At 52.2% G+C, this 19914-nt stretch overlaps 1 protein-coding gene across 7 annotated transcripts in view; it reads left to right on the top strand.

Annotated features, from left to right (window-relative positions):
* The window catches only part of MDGA1 (MAM domain containing glycosylphosphatidylinositol anchor 1), a 61060-nt gene that overhangs the window by 31369 nt on the left and 9777 nt on the right, over positions 1-19914 (top strand). For 2 of the 7 annotated variants that reach the window (XM_070244494.1, XM_001918154.5), the window contains exons 3-14: positions 3857-4031; positions 6014-6210; positions 7018-7150; positions 7407-7676; positions 9513-9842; positions 12698-12994; positions 13834-14118; positions 15779-15930; positions 16792-16969; positions 17218-17241; positions 18272-18424; positions 18808-18942. In XM_070244494.1, coding sequence (XP_070100595.1) covers positions 3857-4031; positions 6014-6210; positions 7018-7150; positions 7407-7676; positions 9513-9842; positions 12698-12994; positions 13834-14118; positions 15779-15930; positions 16792-16969; positions 17218-17241; positions 18272-18424; positions 18808-18942 — 2329 coding nt within the window. The remainder of the gene's footprint in view (positions 1-3856; positions 4032-6013; positions 6211-7017; positions 7151-7406; positions 7677-9512; positions 9843-12697; positions 12995-13833; positions 14119-15778; positions 15931-16791; positions 16970-17217; positions 17242-18271; positions 18425-18807; positions 18943-19914) is intronic. The other 5 variants (XM_070244496.1, XM_070244495.1, XM_070244492.1 and 2 more) reach the window with 3 other exon arrangements.

Here is a 19914-nt window from a genome sequence, read left to right as displayed (position 1 = left end):
AGCAACAGAAGATGAGTCTTTGGAAGTGCCAGGTGACTTTGGTCCCAGAGCAAGTGTGTGGTTCGGGCAGGAAGTCTGGGCAGTTATCACTGAGAGCTGATGAGACGAGGCGGGAGAAGGTGGGCTGGAGGGGTGGCAGAATTTGCTGGTGAGCCGCTATGACCTTTAAGAATGGCAGAAAAGGTTTCGATTGGTTCCTAGGAAAGACAGTGAAAGGCAAAATCCTTTTTTCGGGATAATTTTGGGAACGGGGACAGCTTTAATAGGTTTGGCTGTGAGACAAGCAGAAAGACAAGGAAACCCCTAAAGACTCTTTCAACCTAAACTATTATCACTGCTTGCTCCTTCTCAAAGGCTTGTTTAGAAGTGAAAACAATTCTGGTCTTCAGGTTGACATTCATATCAGGTTTGACTATTAGGATGGTCCTCCCTAACGCCAGGGAGGCAGCTGAGCCACCTCTCCCTAAGGCTGCACTGGCCATGTGTGTCCTCTTGAGCATCGCATGTATGAGCCATTTGGGGCTGTGGCTATGTGTACACACACCCATTTTTCTATTTCCAGCCATGGTTTCATTTTCTTCCTGCTACCCAGGCTCAAACCCTTGGGCTCAGATTTGACTCCGTCCCATCTCTTCCCCACTTCTAGCCAGCCTCGGAGGACTTTCTTTTTATGTCTTTTGCATGGATCTTCTCCTTCTATTCCTCATTAGCCCTCCAGGTCAGATCTTCAGTTCTATTCCTTGGACCACTGCATTAGACTGCAACTGGTCTCCCTTTCTCACACATCTCCCCCTCCAACCCATTCCTGTACCTTGCTCCCTGTACCATCATCCTCAAACTGGCTACATCATATCACTCCCCTGCTCAGAAACCTTCGATGGCTCCCCATTACCTCCCAGACCTCGCCCCCACCTTCCTTTCCTGTCTGATCTCTCACTGCCATCCTCCTCACACCCTGTGCTCCAGTTGAACCTGCTCAAGTGCACCCTGTTCATTCCTGCTTCAGCCACTGCTGCTCACCTCTCCTGAAATGCCACCTACCTCCTTTTTTGCTCATATCATGACAACAAATATTTATTGAGCACCTACTGGGTTCCAAGCACTGTGATGGGTCCTGAGCATACAGCTACAGTTCTCGTTGTCATGGAGTATCCAGTCTAGTCGGGGAGCAGGGAAGTAGCATCTCATGGCCCACTTTGTGGTCAGGATGGGGGACTGCATAGGCATGGACTTTCCCACTGCAAACAACTAGCAAGAGAGAGGAAATCTCGAGGGCCCAAATGAAGAAGGAATCTATAGCAATGGCGCTGAGGAGAAGTGGAAGAACCTGGTCCTTGGAGGGGCTTTGGCTGCATACTCACGTCATAGTTAGTAGTATTAACATACACGTGGGGGTATGAGTTGAGGCCACAGGTCCATCTATGGCTGGGAACTGCAATTGGACTCTATACCTACAGCTGGAAGCTTGACAGAAGTGGCACTATCTATGAATGGGGACCAGAAGATCTCTGTCCCACAGCCCAGAGTCTCAGCGGAGAGCAGACTCTGCTTCATGGTGTGGGCACAGAGTACCTATGAGTGAGCATAACCGTAAGCCTATCTAAGTCTTGCGCTGTCCAAGTGGTGAGGAAGCCTTAAGCTGAGAAGCTAGTATAAAAGCTGGTTTGAACCTGTGAACCCATGTATCTTAGGCATGGGAAACCATAAAGCTATACCACAGACAGGCCTGTTAGGGCCAAGTGGGACTTCTATGGAAGATAATTCCCAGTGAATACAAGCCTGTGGAATAAAATTTTAAAATACATTTAAAAATGCAGTGCCAGGAGAGCCAGTCCATAGACCCAAATAACTGAACAATTTACATCTGAGGAAACAGACATAATAGAGCAATCTGAAAGGATCTTTAAAATAAATATGTTTAAAATGTTTAAAAAGATAATGGAAGGAATAGAATCCCTAAGACAGGAGCTTATACAATCTGATCAGTTAGATACAGAAAAAAGTAAATACAAATTTTAGAAATAAAAATAATACAGTCTTTTGAAAAATTTGGCCTCAATACTGTAGAGACAGCTAAAGAGAAAATTAGTGAATTGGATGATAGGTCTGAGGAAATGAGCCACAATGCAGTCTGAAGAAGACAGAGATGGCAAATGTGAAAAGGAAGTTGGGAGATGTGGAGGATAGAAGGAGAAGCTACAAAATAAATGTAGGCATTCTAGAAGGCCAGACTAGAGAAAACAGAGGAGGCAATATTTACAGAGATAAAGGCTGAGAATTTTGTAGAATTGAAGAAACGTGCGAACCCTCAGATGGATAAAACAGACCAAGTCCTAAGCAGTTTGTAAACAAACCCCATCTAGATAAATCATGGTAGAACTGCAAAATGTCAAGTGTGAAAAGAGAAAATATTTTCTTGGCCTTGTTCTCTCTCCAAAGCACCCTCTGATCTAAGTATGAATTGCCTAAAACTGCCCATGGCCTTCCCCACATTTTGTAACTTCTAAGTCCATGAGGGTAGAGTTCAGGATGGCGAGGGGATGAGAGCCGTAACAGTAAGGCCTAAAGTGGCTGCTCCCTGCATGAGAAGTCAGCCCTTTCACCCACTTCCCCCCAAGCTTGTTGTTTCTCTGGCTTAGTCACCAGGATCAGGGGCCTTGCCGTGTCTCAGTAATAAGCAGTCCTCCTCAACTGTAAGATGGGAGCTTCCCTACCCCATCTGCCAGTCCTTAAGACTTGATAATCTGGAACTGATCCATTTTTCTCAAACCTCTAGTATTTCAAGTAGCAGCCCCAGTTTCTGGTGTGATCCTTGACAGCTTCCCATAATCTAAGGCAATGTTAATAATAAGAGAAATTTGTTGAATGCTTTGCACACTTTGTTTCTAAACCTCACAGTGACTCTGCAAAGTGGGTATTACGCTGTATAATGGAGTTATCTAGTGCCGCATAGCAAATGCCCCAAAACTTAGGGGCTTAAAACAGCAAACACTTAGTGTCTCACAGTTCCCGTGGGACAGGAATCCGGGAGCAGCTCACCTGGTTCTAGCTCGGGGTCTCTCAAGGCTGCAGTCATTTAGGACCGACTGGGGCTGGAGGATCCCCTTCCAAGCTAACTCTGTGGCTGTGGACTTGAGGCTTCTCTTCCTCCCCTGTGACCTCCCCATAGGGCTGCTCATGACATGACCACTGGCTTTCCCCAGAGCGAGTGGTCGGAGAAAGCAACCAAGATGGAAATCACAGTCTTTTATAACCTGATCTTGGAAGTGAGAAACCATCACTCCCGCCATAGTCTATTGGTCACACAGACCATCCCTAGTACAAAGTGGGAGGGGAATACAGAAAGGTGCGAATACCAGGAGACTAGCAACCGTGCAGACCTCTTTCACAGATGAGAAATCTGAAGCTGAGAGATGAGTAAGCTGCCCAAGGCCACTAACCAGTCAGTGGAATAACAGAACAATGTTCTCAAATTTGTAGTCTTCCAGGCATTTAGTATATATGCATTTAATCCTCCCAGTAGCCCAACGAGGAGGGTAATATTCTCCACTTTACGGCCAAGGAAAGGAAGGCAACAGAGGCTGGGTAACTCGCCCACAAATCCATGCTCTTAACCACTGCGCCATACTGCCTTATTTAAGCCCCTCCGTCTGACTCCAGGCTCTTCGCTGAGGCATCCTACCCGGTCCGAGCATTCCCACGAGTCTGTCTGGGTTAGTTTCCTAGGCCTGTGTACGCCCCACGTGTGCTCGTGATAAACTATGTGTGTAGGAGGGGAGGCGCAGTTGCAGGGCCCTTCAGCCCGGAGGCCCCCACCCTCTGCCGCGTCTGACTCTGCCCCTCCTGGCTGGCCCAGGTGCGGTGGACCAAGACTGCGGGCAGCGCGTCTGACAAGTTCCAGGAGACGTCGGTGTTCAACGAGACTCTGCGCATCGAGCGCATCGCGCGCACCCAGGGCGGCCGCTACTACTGCAAGGCCGAGAACGGCGTGGGCGTGCCCGCAATCAAGTCCATCCGCGTGGACGTGCAGTGTGAGTCATTGCCCTCCCAGGGCGACCCCCGGCGGGGAGCTCAGGATGGGAAGGCAGAGTGAGGGCGGGGTCAGGATGGAGAAGCGACACTGCCCGGGAGGGGAACAGTAGAGACCTTCTGTCCTCTGGACTAGAGAGGCATGTCTGCTGTTCCTCCAGTGCGTACCACCCGTTGCCATTCATACATTCCCATCTGTAATCCCGTATGAACCTTGCAACACCCCTGTAAAGTGGTCAGGGAAGGCAGGGCGGGTTGGACTGTACCCATTCCACAGATGAAGACACCGAGGTACTGAAGGCTTGTGACTTGCTCACCTGCCTAGGTCTCTTGGTTCTGGTCCACTGCGCTTCCCATAGTACCTGCTGTCTTTGCTTTTGTCCCAGGGGCAGCTCTGAAACATCCCTCCCCTACCACCTGCAGGACCAAGCACCCTCAGCCCTTGCTGATGGTTGAATGGGAAGCCCCTAGTCCCTCCTGCCCTGAACACCAAGAGGCTATTTCCCTGCTTGCCACCACCTCTGTGCCCATCCAAACTGACCTATGTACCCAGAAGCTGTGGGGCTAGGCCCAGGGGCCTGTCTGACACCATCTTAATGTCTACAATGAACCTACCTGTTAAATATGCTGCACACCCCTCAAGTGAGACCCGATAGAGTGATGAGCGATGGAACCCCCAGACCCTCTCTTCTGTCCCCCATCAGCCACGCAGGGGCCTGCCAAACCCTGGGGCTGAGGGTCATTGCTCAAGTTATTGGTGCTGGCAGGGCTGGCAGGCAGGGTGTGGGCTTCACCAGTGCCCCACCTCCACCCAGGGTCTTGGTTATGACTTCTATCCAGGTGGGCTTTGGGAGGACCAAATAATGGAATGTTGGGACATCCATTGTGGGATGTTAGAATGTAGATGTTGATGCCTTTGGTTCACAACCCTGACTGCACATTAGAATGTCTAGGGGATCTTTAAAACAAAAATACTGCTGCCTGGGTCCCACATCCAGAGATTCCAATGTAATTAACTGGGGATGGGGCCCAGACATGGGGATTTTTTTCTTAAACATTTTTATTAAGGATTAACGTACATCCAACAGAGTGCACTAATATTAAATGTACAGTTCAATGAATTCTTACATATATATGTGTATGTGTAAACACCATCCAGTCCAAGAGCATTTCCAGGACCCCAGAAAGTGCCCTCATGCCCCTTCCCAGTCAATGATCTCCTTAGAGGCAGTCCCTCTTCTGACTTCTGACACCATCCATGAGCTCTACCAGGCATCAGTATTAAAAAAGAAAATCCCTGGGGCTGGGCCGGTGGCACAGCGGTTAAGTTCACACACTCAGATTCGGTGGCCCAGCGTTCGCCAGTTCGGATCCTGGGTGCGGACATACACACCACTTGTCAAGCCATGCTGTGGCAGGCATCCCACATATAAAGTAGAGGAAGTTGGGCACTGATGCTAGCTCAGGGCCAGTCTTCCTCAGCAAAAAGAGGAGGATTGGCAGTAGTTAGCTTAGGGCTAATCTTCTTCTTCTTCAAAAAGACTCTGCTTTCAAAAAGAAAATCTCCATGTGATTCTGTTGTGCAAACAGGGGGTGAGAACCACTAGTCTAGTCCAATTCACCAGTGAGGAACAGCCCCAGAGAGACAAGGGACTCAGGCAGGTCACACCACAAATTCACAGCTAGCCTGGGATTCAAACCAGGGTTTCCTGACTTCCAGTCTGCAGCTGCTTCCTCCATTCCATGATGGGAGGGTGAAGAAAGACACCCCCCATGCAGGTCCTTGGGGAGGGACAGCTGGGAAGCCATCAAGTCCAGTCCCCTGTCTCTAATGGGTTAGTCAAACTTCAGGGCTGGGAGAGCATCTGGCTCTCTGGAAGCATTCTTTGAGGGTGGCTTAGCTTTTCCTGAGGGCTGCCAAGAGCCTAAGCTCCTGACCTTGGGGTCACCCAGCCCTGACTCCCTTGGGGTTCTGCCCTTGCAGACCTGGACGAGCCAGTGTTGACGGTGCACCAGACGGTGAGCGATGTTCGAGGCAACTTCTACCAGGAGAAGACGGTGTTCCTGCGCTGCACTGTCAACTCCAACCCGCCAGCCCGCTTCATCTGGAAGCGGGGCTCTGACACCCTGTCCCACAGCCAGGACAATGGCGTCGACATCTATGAGCCTCTCTACACCCAGGTGAGGACAGGCAGCAGCTGGCCTGGTCTCCTCATGGCTACACTCTTGCTCCTGCACCCAACAAGCAAGGGGGGAATAGGGACTGAGGCCTCACACCTGGAGTTCCGGGGACTGCCCTGACTCCAAGAATTCTGTTCTGACGTCAGAAGCATGCATTCTGATTGGACAACCTGGGGCAGATGAAATCGGGACAGAAAGGTCAGGGAGCAGTGGTGAGGACAAGGGAATCCCCAAGACAACATGTCCTCCAGGAACATGGCTAGTTAGGAAAGGCACCCCCTAGGGGCAGGCACATTATCCCTGCCCACTGCTGGCAGGCAGAGTATTGGAACCCATGGGCAGGCACGGCAGGAGTTGGGGGCAGAGGAATGACTCTACGTCCCATGGGTCCCCTATGGTCCCAGGAGATGGTGATGAAGCCATCCTACCAGGGAGGGCTTTCAGAGGTGGCTATCCTAAGTGGCTGTCAGAGCTCCACATGTGGCCATGGCCTGTGGGCCAGCCCTATGTTTGTATGGGTTGTAAGAAAGAGCAGGATTCCCTCCGTACCCTCCATTTCCCAGAGTGGGGAAACTGAGGCCCAGTCCTGGCCAGTGTGCACCAGGACAAGCTCAGACTCGGAGAAGCCCAGGGGATGGAGAGTACAGCATCTGCCTAGGCTCAGACTCCCTGGGGGTAAGTGGTGTGGAGGCTGGGAAAGATAGGAATGAAAACAGGAATTTGCTTTAGCCTGGTGCTGGGTGAATGTGTGTGGGACCCCTGGAGACTCGAGCAGGCCCCTCACCCCAGTGGTCCACTGCTGCCTAGGGGGAGACCAAGGTCCTGAAACTGAAGAACCTGCGGCCCCAGGACTATGCCAGCTACACCTGCCAGGTGTCTGTACGCAATGTGTGCGGCATCCCGGACAAGGCCATCACCTTCCGGCTCACCAACACCACGGGTACAGGCACTTCCCCACCCGTATCCCTTGCCCACTGGGCTGACTCCCCAGCCAGGAGGCAGTGCCCCACCCCACACAGGACTCTAGGCACATCACCATAGTGCATCTCCTCCTCCCCTCTGCCTGCTCCCTGCCTTCTCCTCTCTCTTCTCCCCTGAGTCCTTCCCCGACCCCATGTTTTCCCAACCCCCTTAATCTCCCCCACATCCAGCCCTGCCTCATGATCCCCTAAGACCCCACCTCCTTGTCCTCTTAGCACCACCAGCCCTGAAGCTGTCTGTGAACGAAACTCTGGTGGTGAACCCTGGGGAGAATGTGACGGTGCAGTGTCTGCTGACAGGCGGTGATCCCCTACCCCAGCTGCAGTGGTCCCATGGGCCGGGCCCGCTGCCCCTGGGTGCTCTGGCCCAGGGTGGCACCCTCAGCATCCCTTCAGTGCAGGCCCGGGACTCTGGCTACTACAACTGCACAGCCACCAACAATGTGGGCAACCCTGCCAAGAAGACCGTCAACCTGCTGGTGCGATGTACGTGCCTCCAGAGGGCTGGGAGGGCACATGGAAGGCAGGCAGGGTTCCTGGCCTCCAGGAACCACCAATGAAATGGGAAAGGGGCCTGTCTGCTTCCATTTGGTAGGTGAGAGATGCTGAAGGGGCATGTCCAGGTACTTTGATTTCCCTGCAATTCAGGTGTCTGCCAGCAGATGGTGGAACTAAAATTTGCATAAAGTTATTTACATTTTACAATCTGCATTTCTAAATATAACCTCAACAATCCAAGAAGTAGGAAGGGCTGGTGTTGATTACCTACATGTTTTTTAGATTGGGAAACTGAGGCTGCAAAAAGCTAAATGTGTTACATTCCAGTCTTCAAGAGACATTTCCTGGCTTTCTTCCTGTACAATGATTTCTAAATGATTAACAGGGTTAAAGTGAAAATAACATACATTCCCACATGCCTCATAAGTAAATCTTATTAGCAAAGCATTTCAGAAATTCTGAAGATAATTACTAAGTGTAAGAATGATACAAAACTTGGAATCCGATTAAAGACGTACACTTTCCTTGCTAAGACTCAGCCTCAGTAGTTACCATTAGCTACTCAGTATGATGTTGACTTTGCTACTCTGCTTTAAGGAGAAAACTTTAAATTCTTCTGCTTGTGAAGCTTTAGATTGTTGTTTGTTTATTTATTTATTTTTTTAAAGATCCAGGCTTATTTCCAGTTCTTTAGCACTTGAAAGTAAAGTACAGCTTCTGTCAAATTCAATTGAGAGTCTTCTGATGAAATGGACTCTCTTTTTTCTTCATTTCTCACTGACAGTCTCTCTCTGGCTCTTCTCACAAAGGAAGCTAGCTCCCTATCAATTTTTACTTAATCAGAGCAAGAAGGACAGTAGCCGATTATTGCTATCTGATGACTACTTTTTCCTTTGATGGTACTTTTCCCATCAGAAGGTTATTTTTCTCCACCTGATTTCATTTGGCCTGTAAAACCTGGGTTGATGAGATCACAATTTACATCAAATACTTATGGTCACCTCTTAGGGTGACATACAGCCTGCTTTGGCCAGCCCAGTCCTGGTTTATGGCTGTTATACCAAGGTCCTGTCCAATTAGCACCCAATATTAAGAATTCTGTCTAAGTCTTTGGCTTACATCAAACAATATTCAGATTTTTAAAGAGGCCAGAACCTTTTCTTTTTAAACTCTGTGTTTTTATGTAATTGGAGGTAAAATGATTGTACTGGGCTTTTATTATAAAAATTACAAAAACTTGTTGTAAAGAGTCAAACAGCACAAAAGGGTAAAATGTGCAAATTAAAATTTCCCTCCAATTCTCCTGAGCCCCATTCTCTAGACAGAAGCACTATTACATTCTGGTGTGTCCTTCCAGAATTGTATTTTTCATATTCAAAGTTTAAAATAAGAATAAGGATAAAGCAGTGTAGCGGTTAAGAGTGCAGTCTCTGGGTCTGAATTCAAGGTTGGCTACTCCTTTGGGCAAGTTACTTAAACTGTCTGAGCCTCAGTTCCCTCCTTTGTAGAATGGGAATGATAAAGTGCCTCTCTCAAAGGCTGTGAGAGGGGTTAAATGAGTAAATCCAGCTAAGGTGCTTAGAACAGTACCTCTCACATAGTGTATCTTCAGTCAAAGTGGCTATAGTGACTACTAAACTCACTTTTCTACAGCAAGCGTTTTTGAACTTTTAGAAATGCATCTGAATGTCAATTATTACTCAATAAAACTGAAAAAAAAAAAAAAGCCAGTTCGAAGGGAGAAGCGGTATCTGGATGGGGTGAGACATAGGCTCCTGGCTTTGGGCCAGCCCCAGCCACCCTTCCCTCCCCCTCCACCCATAGCCATGAAGAATGCCACATTCCAGATCACCCCAGATGTGATCAAAGAGAGTGAGAACATACAGCTGGGCCAGGACCTGAAGCTGTCGTGCCATGTGGATGCAGTGCCCCAGGAGAAGGTGACCTACCAGTGGTTCAAGAACGGCAAGCCGGCTCGCATGTCCAAGAGGCTGCTGGTGACCCGAAATGACCCTGAGTTGCCCGCCGTCACGAGCAGCCTAGAGCTCATCGACCTGCATTTCAGCGACTACGGCACCTACCTGTGCGTGGCATCCTTCCCAGGGGCACCAGTGCCTGACTTGAGTGTCGAGGTCAACATCTCCTCTGAGACAGGTGGGCAGCTGGAGGGGAAGAGGGGAGGTGTGAGGGAGCTGGAGAGGCCCGCAGAGGGGCGGTGGGGGCAGCAACTTGCGAAAGGGAGGCCAGAGTGAGGACAATCCCATTGTTCATGCTGTATACATTTTTTATTAAGCACCTATTATATACTAGGCAATGTGCTAGGCACTGGGGTACAGTAGTGGGCAAAATAGGCTCTGCCTATTTTGAACCAAGTAGGAAAGCAAACATTTTTCAGATAGTCTCATAAATAAATATATCACTGCAAACTGTGATACATGAGAGTCAGGAAAGGGTTTCCTACGATAGAATATTTGATCTGAAATCAGAGGGAGGAGCAGGATTTTACTAGGCAAAGGAGAGCAAAGGAGGGTAGAAGAGAAAGGCAAGCCAAGGAATCAGCATGTGCAAAGGCACTGAGGCAGGAAAGTGCAGGGTCATTTGGAGAAATGAAGGAAGGAGAATGTGACTGGGAGGATGGAGTGAGATGAGAATGGAGAGGTCACAGGGGCCAGATTATGCAGGGGATTTCAGTCTTTATTCCAATGATAATAACAATAATGAAATAATAATGGCTAACATTTATTGAGTGTTTACTATGTGTTCTGATGATTTTATATTTATCTCATTTGCCTTCATGATTTAGCTTGTGGGGTAGATGGTTTATCTTCAATTTTTAGAGATGAAGAAACTTAGGGTCAGAGTTTAGCTTAGAGTTTAAGAAACTTACCTAAGTTAACATACCAATAAGTGGTGGAGCTGGCATTCGAACCCGGGCAGTCTGACTGCAGAGCCTGCTGTCAGCCACCATTGATGGTTTACACTTAGAAAATGACAGGAGTTTGGAGGTGATGACTTTGGAGAGGGTCCCTAGAATCTCATCTCCAGCCCCCACCCTGCACCTTGCACTGAGGAGCTGGCTGACTTTGACTATACCTTTTCAACTCCCTGGGCCTCAGTTCCTCTTCTGTGAGAGATTGAACTATATGGCCTTGGAGGCCCCTCCCATCCTGACATCTGCACAGGGAGAGGCCAGGTGAGGCTGGAAGGGTCAAAAAAGGCTTCTGGAAGGAGACCGACCTGAGCTGAGCACTGGGAGTGGACCAGGCCTCCAGATTCCACAAATCCATTTTGCAAATCGCTGAGTGCCAGGCCCTGGGTGAGGAGCTGGGAACCCAGACACAAACGCCACAGCCCCATGCTCAGAGCTTGCTGCCTAGCTGGGGAGACAGATCTGTTGGGGAAGGGGTGGGATAAGGCAGGAAATGGAAGGCAGACCTTAGAAGTGGGACACAGGAGCTAAAGGTGGACCTGAGAGAACGAGTAGCAGGCTGGCTGGGGACACAAGGGAATGCTTCTCGGAGGAGCCATGCTCCATGTGAGCATTTGCTAGGTGGGGTCAAGCCCAGGAGAGAAGGGACGGGGTGCCCCAAGGTGTATAAGCCTTGGCATGTCCAGGGAGTGTGTTCCTTACAAGTGGATTCTACAGCGGGGACCCAGGATGGGAGAGGGAAGATGAGGCTGGGGGGTGGCAGAGGCTGGATCATGAGGGCCTTGTTTACAGAGCCAAGAAATTTGAGCTTTAACCTGAGGGCAGTGTGGCCTCAAAGCAGAGGACACAGCCCTTTACCTGCGCGGGTGCAGAAGGGTTGGCAGCTGGGATGTTTTAGAAACAGGGAAATCAATGGGGCACAGGGCCATTTCCTCCATTTGGCTCATAGGCTTGATGCCTAGGGAATGGAAGCATTTTAAGGGCCTGTGGAAATGGTTTAGACCTGGAAAAATGAATTAATTGGCTCCAAAATACAAAGAGAAAGCTGCAAAATGAAAGCCAATAAATGTATAAGAGTCTACAGAGGATAAATTATGGTAACTAGATAACTGGACCACCGCGTGCCTCGTAGAGTTATTTACAATTTTTATTTAATGTAGGACATTTTAATTTGTTTGATGTGATGTGAGATGGGACCCATGGAAGTCTTTAAAAAGACCCTCCATTTGGATGATGTGTTGAGTTGGCTTAAGTCTGGCTGTGAATAACAGAAAAACCCTAAATACTAGTGGCTTAAGCAAGCTAAATGTGTATTTCTTCTTCATGTAAAAGTGAGCAGTCTAGGCTGGAATAGTGGCTCTGCTCCACCAGGTCCTCAGGGCCCCAGGCTCCATCTTGTTTTACTATTCCATTATCCTTAGCATGTGAGACCTACACCCATGGTGGCAGTTCCAGCTGCAGCTATCAGTCAGCATTCCAGGCTGCAGGAAGGAGAGGGGCACACCTCTCCCTTCAAAGACCCTTATTTTCCAGCACATCCCATTGGCCAGAATTTAGTCACATGGCCACAGCTAGCTGTAAGGCTGGCTGGGACATATAGTCTTTATCCCTGCTGTGTGCTCTGCTAAAACCCAGATATTCTATTACTTTGGAAGAAAGGGTAAGGATGCTGGGGGACAGACTAGTGGTCTGTGATAACACTCCAGGAAAGAGGAGATGGAGGTTTTAACTAGAGCAGGGCCAGTGGGAGGGAGAGAGGGGACTGAGAGAGGAGATATTCTGTAGAACTGTTTCAAAGCTGGGATCCCCAATACTTTGTAAGGTGGGGCTAACAGGAAAGAAGGAATAGGCCAGCACGACATAGGCTCTCTTTCTGAGTTGAGAGACCCCGAGGTAGAGACTCAGGAGGCGGAGAGGATTTGGGGAGGTGAGTTCTACTTTGGAGATGCTGAAGGGTCTGTGGGACGTCTGGGATGGGGAAGGGAGGCTTGCACTGCGGGGAGGGAGGGAAAACCCTAGAGCGGAAGCGGAGGATTGGGGGGAGCTCTAACCCCGCTCCTCCCTCCCCCCACCCCTACAGTACCGCCTACCATCAGTGTGCCCAAGGGCAGGGCCGTGGTGACTGTGCGCGAGGGCTCCCCGGCCGAGCTGCAGTGCGAGGTGCGGGGCAAGCCGCGGCCGCCCGTGCTCTGGTCTCGCGTGGACAAGGAGGCTGCGCTGCTGCCCTCGGGGCTGCCCCTGGAGGAGACCCCGGACGGCAAGCTGCGGCTGGAACGGGTGAGCCGCGACATGAGTGGGACCTACCGCTGCCAGACGGCTCGCTATAATGGCTTCAACGTGCGCCCCCGCGAGGCCCAGGTGCAGCTGAACGTGCAGTGTGAGTCCCATCGCCCCACCCGGACTACCTTCCCAGCTGTCCCTCCCAGTTCCCGGCCTGGCCCGCGCCCTCGTAACCCCTCATTCACCCCAGTCCAACAAAACCCCCCCACCTACTGCTGATGCCCCTAAATCCTCCTTGACACCCCCAGTGCTCTAAGATATGGGGGTTTGTGACTCTTACCGCACTTCCACCATCAAGTGTCCTCCCGTCTTCATTCCCAGGGACCCAGTCAACAAAGAAATAACTGATTTTGACAGGTGGGAATAGGAGTTTGAAGGAGGAAGGACCTTCAAGGAAACACTGTCTGATAGTATAATAATGAGTTGACTCACCACGTGCCAAGCATTGTTCTAAAACGTTTTAATGCACTAACTCATTTAACCCTCCTCAGCGCTGTGAACTGTTACTCCCCGGTTTTTACAAATAGGAAAACCGAGTCACAGAGAGGCTAAGTAATATGCGTAAGATTTCACAGCTGGTTAGAGGCAGGGCTGAGATTTGAATCTAAGCCATCTAGCTCCGGGGATCATGCTCTAAACCCCCTACATTATGCTGCTTTTCATTACATGAGGGATGAAGGAGCATTTAAGTCATGAATAGAGGCCCAGCCTGGGAAGCATGGCCGGAGGGAATGGCCGGAGGGGGCAGGTATCTACAGGTCGGGAAGGTATGAGCGTGGCTGTTGTATGAGTGTGCTGCGAGTGTGTATCCGCCCTGAGAGCCTTCCATGCTGCAGGGCGCGGGAGTAGGGGCGAGCGCGTCGCCTCCCCATGGGGCTGATCCTCAGACCCCTCTCGGTGGGGAGAGGCCCCGCTGACCGCCGCCCCCGCCCCCAGTCCCGCCGGAGGTGGAGCCCAGCTCCCAGGATGTGCGCCAGGCGCTGGGCCGGCCCGTGCTCCTGCGCTGCTCGCTGCTCCGAGGCAGTCCCCAGCGCATCGCCTCGGCCCTGTGGCGCTTCAAAGGGCAGCTGCTGCCTCCGCCGCCCGCCGTCCCCGTCGCCGCTGAGGCCCCCGACCACTCCGAGCTGCGCCTCGACGCCGTCACCCGCGACAGTAGTGGCAGCTACGAGTGCAGCGTCTCCAACGACGTGGGCTCGGCGGCCTGCCTGTTCCAGGTCTCGGGTGAGCGTCCCGTCGGTCCAGCCCCACCCAACCACCGCCACCTGGGGCCAGGCTCCGGCCCGGCCCGGCCCCCGCCCCTTTCAAGCCTGCCTACACCAGGTTTAGACCCCTGCCTTTCCAAGACCCGCCCCTGCCTCCCGGCTCCAACCGTGACCTCCTCCTACGGCCCCGCCGCCTCCACTCTCGCCCACTCCAGTTCTGCTCCTTCCACTTTCAAGGCTCACTTATACCTGGCCTAAGCTCCGCCCCTTTTAACTCAGCCGCCTCTCTGGCCTCTGACAGCCCCGCCCCTTTCAAGCCCCGCCTTCCCCAGGCCAGGCTCCGCCCCTTCAGACCTGCGAACACCGAGTCCGGGCTGTTCCCTTTAAAAGCCCACCCACACCGCGCCTACGCCCCGCCTACATGAGGCATAGGCTCCACCCCTTCCAGCCTCGTCCAATCCCAGGTCTCCACTTCCTGCTTGTCCCGTAGCAGCCATCGCTTGGCCCCCTCCAGCCCCGCCCACAGCAGCTTTAGGCCCGCCCCCTCAAGCCGTGGGCTCCGCCCCATCTCAGCCGTCCCGTTTCAAGCCCTAGAGGGGCCAGATGGGGAACCCCCTCTTTTCGTGGCCGCAGGCCCAACGTGAGGGGCCTGAGCTGTAGCTTGGAGGAGAGAAGACGCCCCTCACCAGCTTCTCTGGAAGGTCGTGGGTGGCGCTGGGCCAGCCAGCACACATTTCCTGAGCTGTCACTCTAGAGGTTCAGGCACCTGGGTGCCCAGAAATCCCTCTCAGCCCCATCTCTTCATCAAGTCATTTCCGGGGGTCTGTCTAGGGCTGCAGACGGGCGTGGGTGGATCAGAAAGGGGTGGAGGTTGTGCTGAGGGCCGAGGGGAACCGAGAGGGCCCGACAGGTTGCTGAAGCCCCCTCCTCTGTTCCTCCGTTCGTTCGGGAGAGCCGGTTCCCTGTCAGAGCTGGTGGCAGTGACCCAGAGGAGAGCCCAGGCTTGCCTGTCCCCCACGCCACTGCACGCCAGCGCTCCCCACAGCGCCTGCCTGACTGGGGCACCTTTAGCTCTTGTTTGAATCTCCTGGCTCGGGGGCCCAGGCCTAGGACCACAGGCCTCTGGCCACCTCCCCAGCCCCTCCCCAACCCACCCAGCCCTGCCAGCCAGAAGCCCCTGTGACATTTCCCACCTCCTCCCCCTCTCCCCTGTTCTCCCACACTTTCCCTGTCTCCCCACCTTTTTTGCCTCTCTCTATCCGTCTCCTCTCTCTTGTCTTCCTTCTACCTCAATATCCTAACCATTTTTCATGCCTTTCCTCCAATCTCCTCCTCCTATGTCTGCTCTAATATCCCTTCTCTATGTCTTCCCCAATTTCTCTTTTCTCTGTCCTGTCCTTGGCCTTTCCTCTCTGTTCTCATCAATGCCGCCTCTTGGAATTCCCAATCTCCCTTTTCTCCATCTCCCACCTTCCCTCCTACCCTGCCCTCATCCTCCTCCATCTCTTCTCCCCTCTTCTCCTCTCCTCACAATATTCCCTTTCTCTTTTTGTCTCCCCTATCCCCTCTCTCTGTTCCACCCCATCCTCTTCTCTCTCCCTCTCCTGTGCCTCCTCTCTCTGTGTCTCTCTCCATCCCCCACCCTCCATGGCCCCATGCTCCCCTCCCCGCCCTCTCAGCCAAAGCCTACAGCCCGGAGTTTTACTTCGACACCCCCAACCCCACCCGCAGCCACAAGCTGTCCAAGAACTACTCCTACGTGCTGCAGTGGACCCAGAGGGAGCCTGACGCCGTCGACCCTGTACTCAACTACAGACTCAGTGTCCGCCAGGTGGGCCGAGAGGGACAAGGCCTGGGTGCAGGGTGACCCTGGGAATGCTCCTCAAGCCAGGGGAAGGAGTTGGAGACAGGGCTTGGATACATTGACTGTCTTATAAACAACTCCTCAGAGCCAGGGAGAAAGTGTTCTGGAACAGCAGCAGGAGTTAGGAGGCGCTAGGGCCTTGTCCCCTCTGGACTCACGCTCTCGGCACAGCCCTGAGAATTGGACAGAGGTCCACTGGGTTCATACAGGAGGATGGGGGCAGAGCCACTTATAAAACACAGAATCTACCCTGGGGTCAGGAGCTGAAGGCCGAGAGGTCAGTCTCATCCACAGAGTTTCTAGAATGCAATGCCAAAGCCACCCTGCTGGTCTCATGTCCAGTCTAATTTCATGTGGCTCTGCCCAGGCCAAGGGGCAGTTGGTGTGGAGGGTGAGAGTGTGACTCTGAGGCAGACTGCCTAGGCCAGAATCCAGCTCTGTGTGAACTTGGGCAATCTACATCTGTTTGGCCTCAGTTTCCTTATTTGTAAAATGGGAGTAATTATAGTATTCCACCTCATAGGATCATTATTCTGAGGCTTAAATGAGTTAGTAATGGCAAATCACTTTGAACAGTGCCCAGAATGCATTAATTGTTCAATATCTGCTGTTATCACTTATTGTTAAGACAGCCCTGGGAGGTAGGCATGGAAGGGGTGATTGTCCTGTCTCACGGATGAGGAAATTGAGGGCCAGGCTTCCTAGTCCTTTCTCTTTCCGCTGCCTGACACTGACCACCCCCCACCCCCAAGTCACACCAAGGCTTGGGCTGGTGCTCTGGTGGGGGGCGTGGCCTGCCGGGCATCTGGGGACTCCCTGTATCTACAGTTGAATCAGCACAACACTATGGTGAAGGCCATCCCGGTGCGGCGCGTGGAGAAGGGACAGCTGCTGGAGTACATCCTGACTGACCTCCGCGTGCCCCACAGCTATGAGGTCCGCCTTACGCCCTACACCACCTTCGGGGCTGGTGACATGGCCTCCCGCATCATCCACTACACGGAGCGTAGGTGGTGGTGGTGGTGGTGGTAAGGGTGGGCCCATCTTATGCCCAGGGAACCCCCTCCACACTCCCCATATGGTTCCTGAGCTTGGGGATCCCCACTGTGCAGTGTTCTACTCCATCACTGCCGCCCAGGCCCCTCTGGGTCCCAGTCCTGGCTCTGGGGACCCTGTGCCCTGGTCCCAAGCCTGGGCACCCTCTGCATAGTCCCACAGCTCAGTTCTGACTGGTTTTCCTGCTTGCTTTCTCAGCCATCAACTCTCCCAACCTATCAGGTGAGATACCCCCCCACTCCCCACAACTCTCTTTCCCTTTAAGGACACAAGGGCTCCCCTGGTGGGAGGAAGGAACCCCAAGAGATACCCAGAGAGAAAACGGGGTGGAGAGCAGCAGCTGGAAGGAGAAGCAGAAAGGAGCAGTGCTGGGCTTGGGGATGTTTGCATCCAGGCTTTATTCTGGATCTTAAAGGCGGGGGACAGGGATGGAGTAGGAGGGACACCTCTAACTCAGGGCCTTTCATCCTCACTCAGCACCGTTCACTGTCCCCAAAAGAAAGATGAAGAGGCCAGGCTAATCCACATCCTCTGTTCTCTGGGGCAGGGATCATTAATCTGAGATCCGTGGACCATTAAAGGATCTGTGTGTAGAATTCAGGGGGTCATGAACCTAGAACCTGGAAGGGCATACAATGACTTCTTTATTTTCCCTAATTTCTAGTGGAAATTTAACGTCTCCTTCAATGATGAATGCAGGCAACTAACCACAGTAGTGTAATCACTGCCCGTGACTTTGTCATTAGGAGAAATCCAATGTTCTCACATCACCTTGAAGTTGTTGCAGCGATCTCTGAATGTCATTTACAGTCATTAGTATTTTAAAACTATGGTAACTATTAGACCTGACACTAGATCTTGTGACGTTATTAGATAATAAAGAAGTCCACTTATTATTATATCACACCTTTGTTTTTTAAAAATATTTTGACAAATGTGTTTCAGTATAATTGATTTCCTTTGTAACCCTATGCATTTCATTTTATGCGTCTAAAGTCATTATTCTGAGATGAGGTCCTTAACTTCACTTGATGCCAGAAGGGTCTGTGGCACAAAAATGGTTAAGAAGTCCTGTTCCAGGAACAGATTTGTCAGGGGCCCCAGTGCCTGATTTCAAAGCCCTGGAATCCTGGGCCCACTGCGTGGATGCTTGGGAGCTGCGTTGGGAGGACAAGGAGGGTGAAACCGGTCCAGAGGGCCTGAGGGGGCTGACCTCTTTGTCTCACCCCCACCCCTTCCCGCCCCAATGCAGACAACACCTGTCACTTTGAGGATGAGAAAATCTGTGGCTACACCCAGGACCTGACAGACAACTTTGACTGGACACGGCAGAACGCCCTCACCCAGAACCCCAAACGCTCTCCCAACACCGGTCCCCCCACTGACATCAGCGGCACTCCAGAGGGTGAGGACATGGCCTGCTGCTAGGAATGGAGGACTGCTTCAGGGAGGGGTCTAGCCCCAGGGAGCCCCAGTCTGAGGGGAGACGCGGCCCCGCCCTCAGGGAGCCCCGGTCTGAGGGGAGACGCAGCCTCGCCCTCAGGGAGCCCCGGTCTGAGGGGGACACAGCTCTGTCCTGAGAGGATCAGGAAGAGGAGGAGCTGCAGTGGAGCTAAGGACTCATGAACGTGGCCCAGACTCCTGTGCTGTGCGGCAGGGAGAACAGGGTGGCTGGGGTGAGGCACCTGGGATTCAGACAGCTGAGGCTAAGGTAGAGAAGGAATCGGGTGGAAAGAGTCCTGGGTGGGGTGAAGAGGGGGCTGTTGGCGCATCTCCCCCTCCCTGCAGGCTACTACATGTTCATTGAGACGTCCAGGCCCCGGGAGCTGGGGGACCGTGCGCGGTTGGTGAGTCCCCTGTACAACGCCAGCGCCAAGTTCTACTGCGTCTCCTTCTTCTACCACATGTACGGGAAGCACATCGGTGAGTCGGGGGACCAGGTAGTCTGCCCGAGTGTGTGCGGGGGGCTGGAGGGGAGGCTCCGTAGGAGGCTGGGGATTGGCCCGGTGAGGCCTGGGCTTCCCAGCTTGGCTGAGTCACAGATCCTTGTAGGGGTGTGAGCAGAATCTGGGGAAGGGGGGATGTCCAGAGCCAGCTTGTCTGAGGTTTTGAGACAGTCGAGGCTTCCTGAGTCTGCAAAGCAAACGGCTCCAGCAGGATGAGATTTAAGTTTTTGGAGGGGATCAAGAAGACAGCTAAGAGGTTGCACGTATTGAGTGCCTGCCAGGTGCCAGATGCCATCCTGGGTGCGCTGCGTCTGTGGTCTCATTAACCCTCACAACCACCAGGTGAAGGATGTTACCATGTAAATCTGGGAGGTTAAGCATTTGGCCAAGATCACACAGCAACCCAAGTCTGTCTGACTCTCCCAAGCCCTAAACACAGGGTTGGAAGGGTGCTGCTTTGGGAGCGGTGAGAGGAAGTCCTGCTTCCTAAGTGTGGGCATGACCCTAAGGAATGCCCCTTGGGAAGCGATGGCACTGGCAGGAGTGTCACATGGATCAATGAACTCATCCGGCCAGCCATCACCTCTGGAGCCCCTGCTCAGTGCCAGGCATCAGCTGCTGCAGAGAACGGGGTGGACAAGTTTCCCGTCCGCTTGGCACCTACAGTCAAGTGGGAGAGACAGACATTAAATAACTAATTGCACCAGATAGGCCTTAGTGACCACCGTGACACAAAAGGACAGGGCCGAGACAGCTGGTAACAGGGAGACTCGACTGACTTGGGGCCCTGATTATGGAAGACTCTGCTGAGGAATTAACAATTTAAAACTTTTTATTTATTTATTTGCTTGTTTACATATTTATGGGAAAAGTAATATATTTTGCTAGGTCAACATGTACAAAAGGTGCATAATGAAAGGCCGCCTCCATCCCAGGCCTCCTGCCACCT

Source organism: Equus caballus, chromosome 20, assembly GCF_041296265.1.
Source record: "Equus caballus isolate H_3958 breed thoroughbred chromosome 20, TB-T2T, whole genome shotgun sequence".
NCBI classification, from domain to species: Eukaryota; Metazoa; Chordata; class Mammalia; order Perissodactyla; family Equidae; genus Equus; species Equus caballus.
Note: the sequence above shows the minus strand (reverse complement) of the source record. Positions and strands in the feature narration are given on the sequence as shown.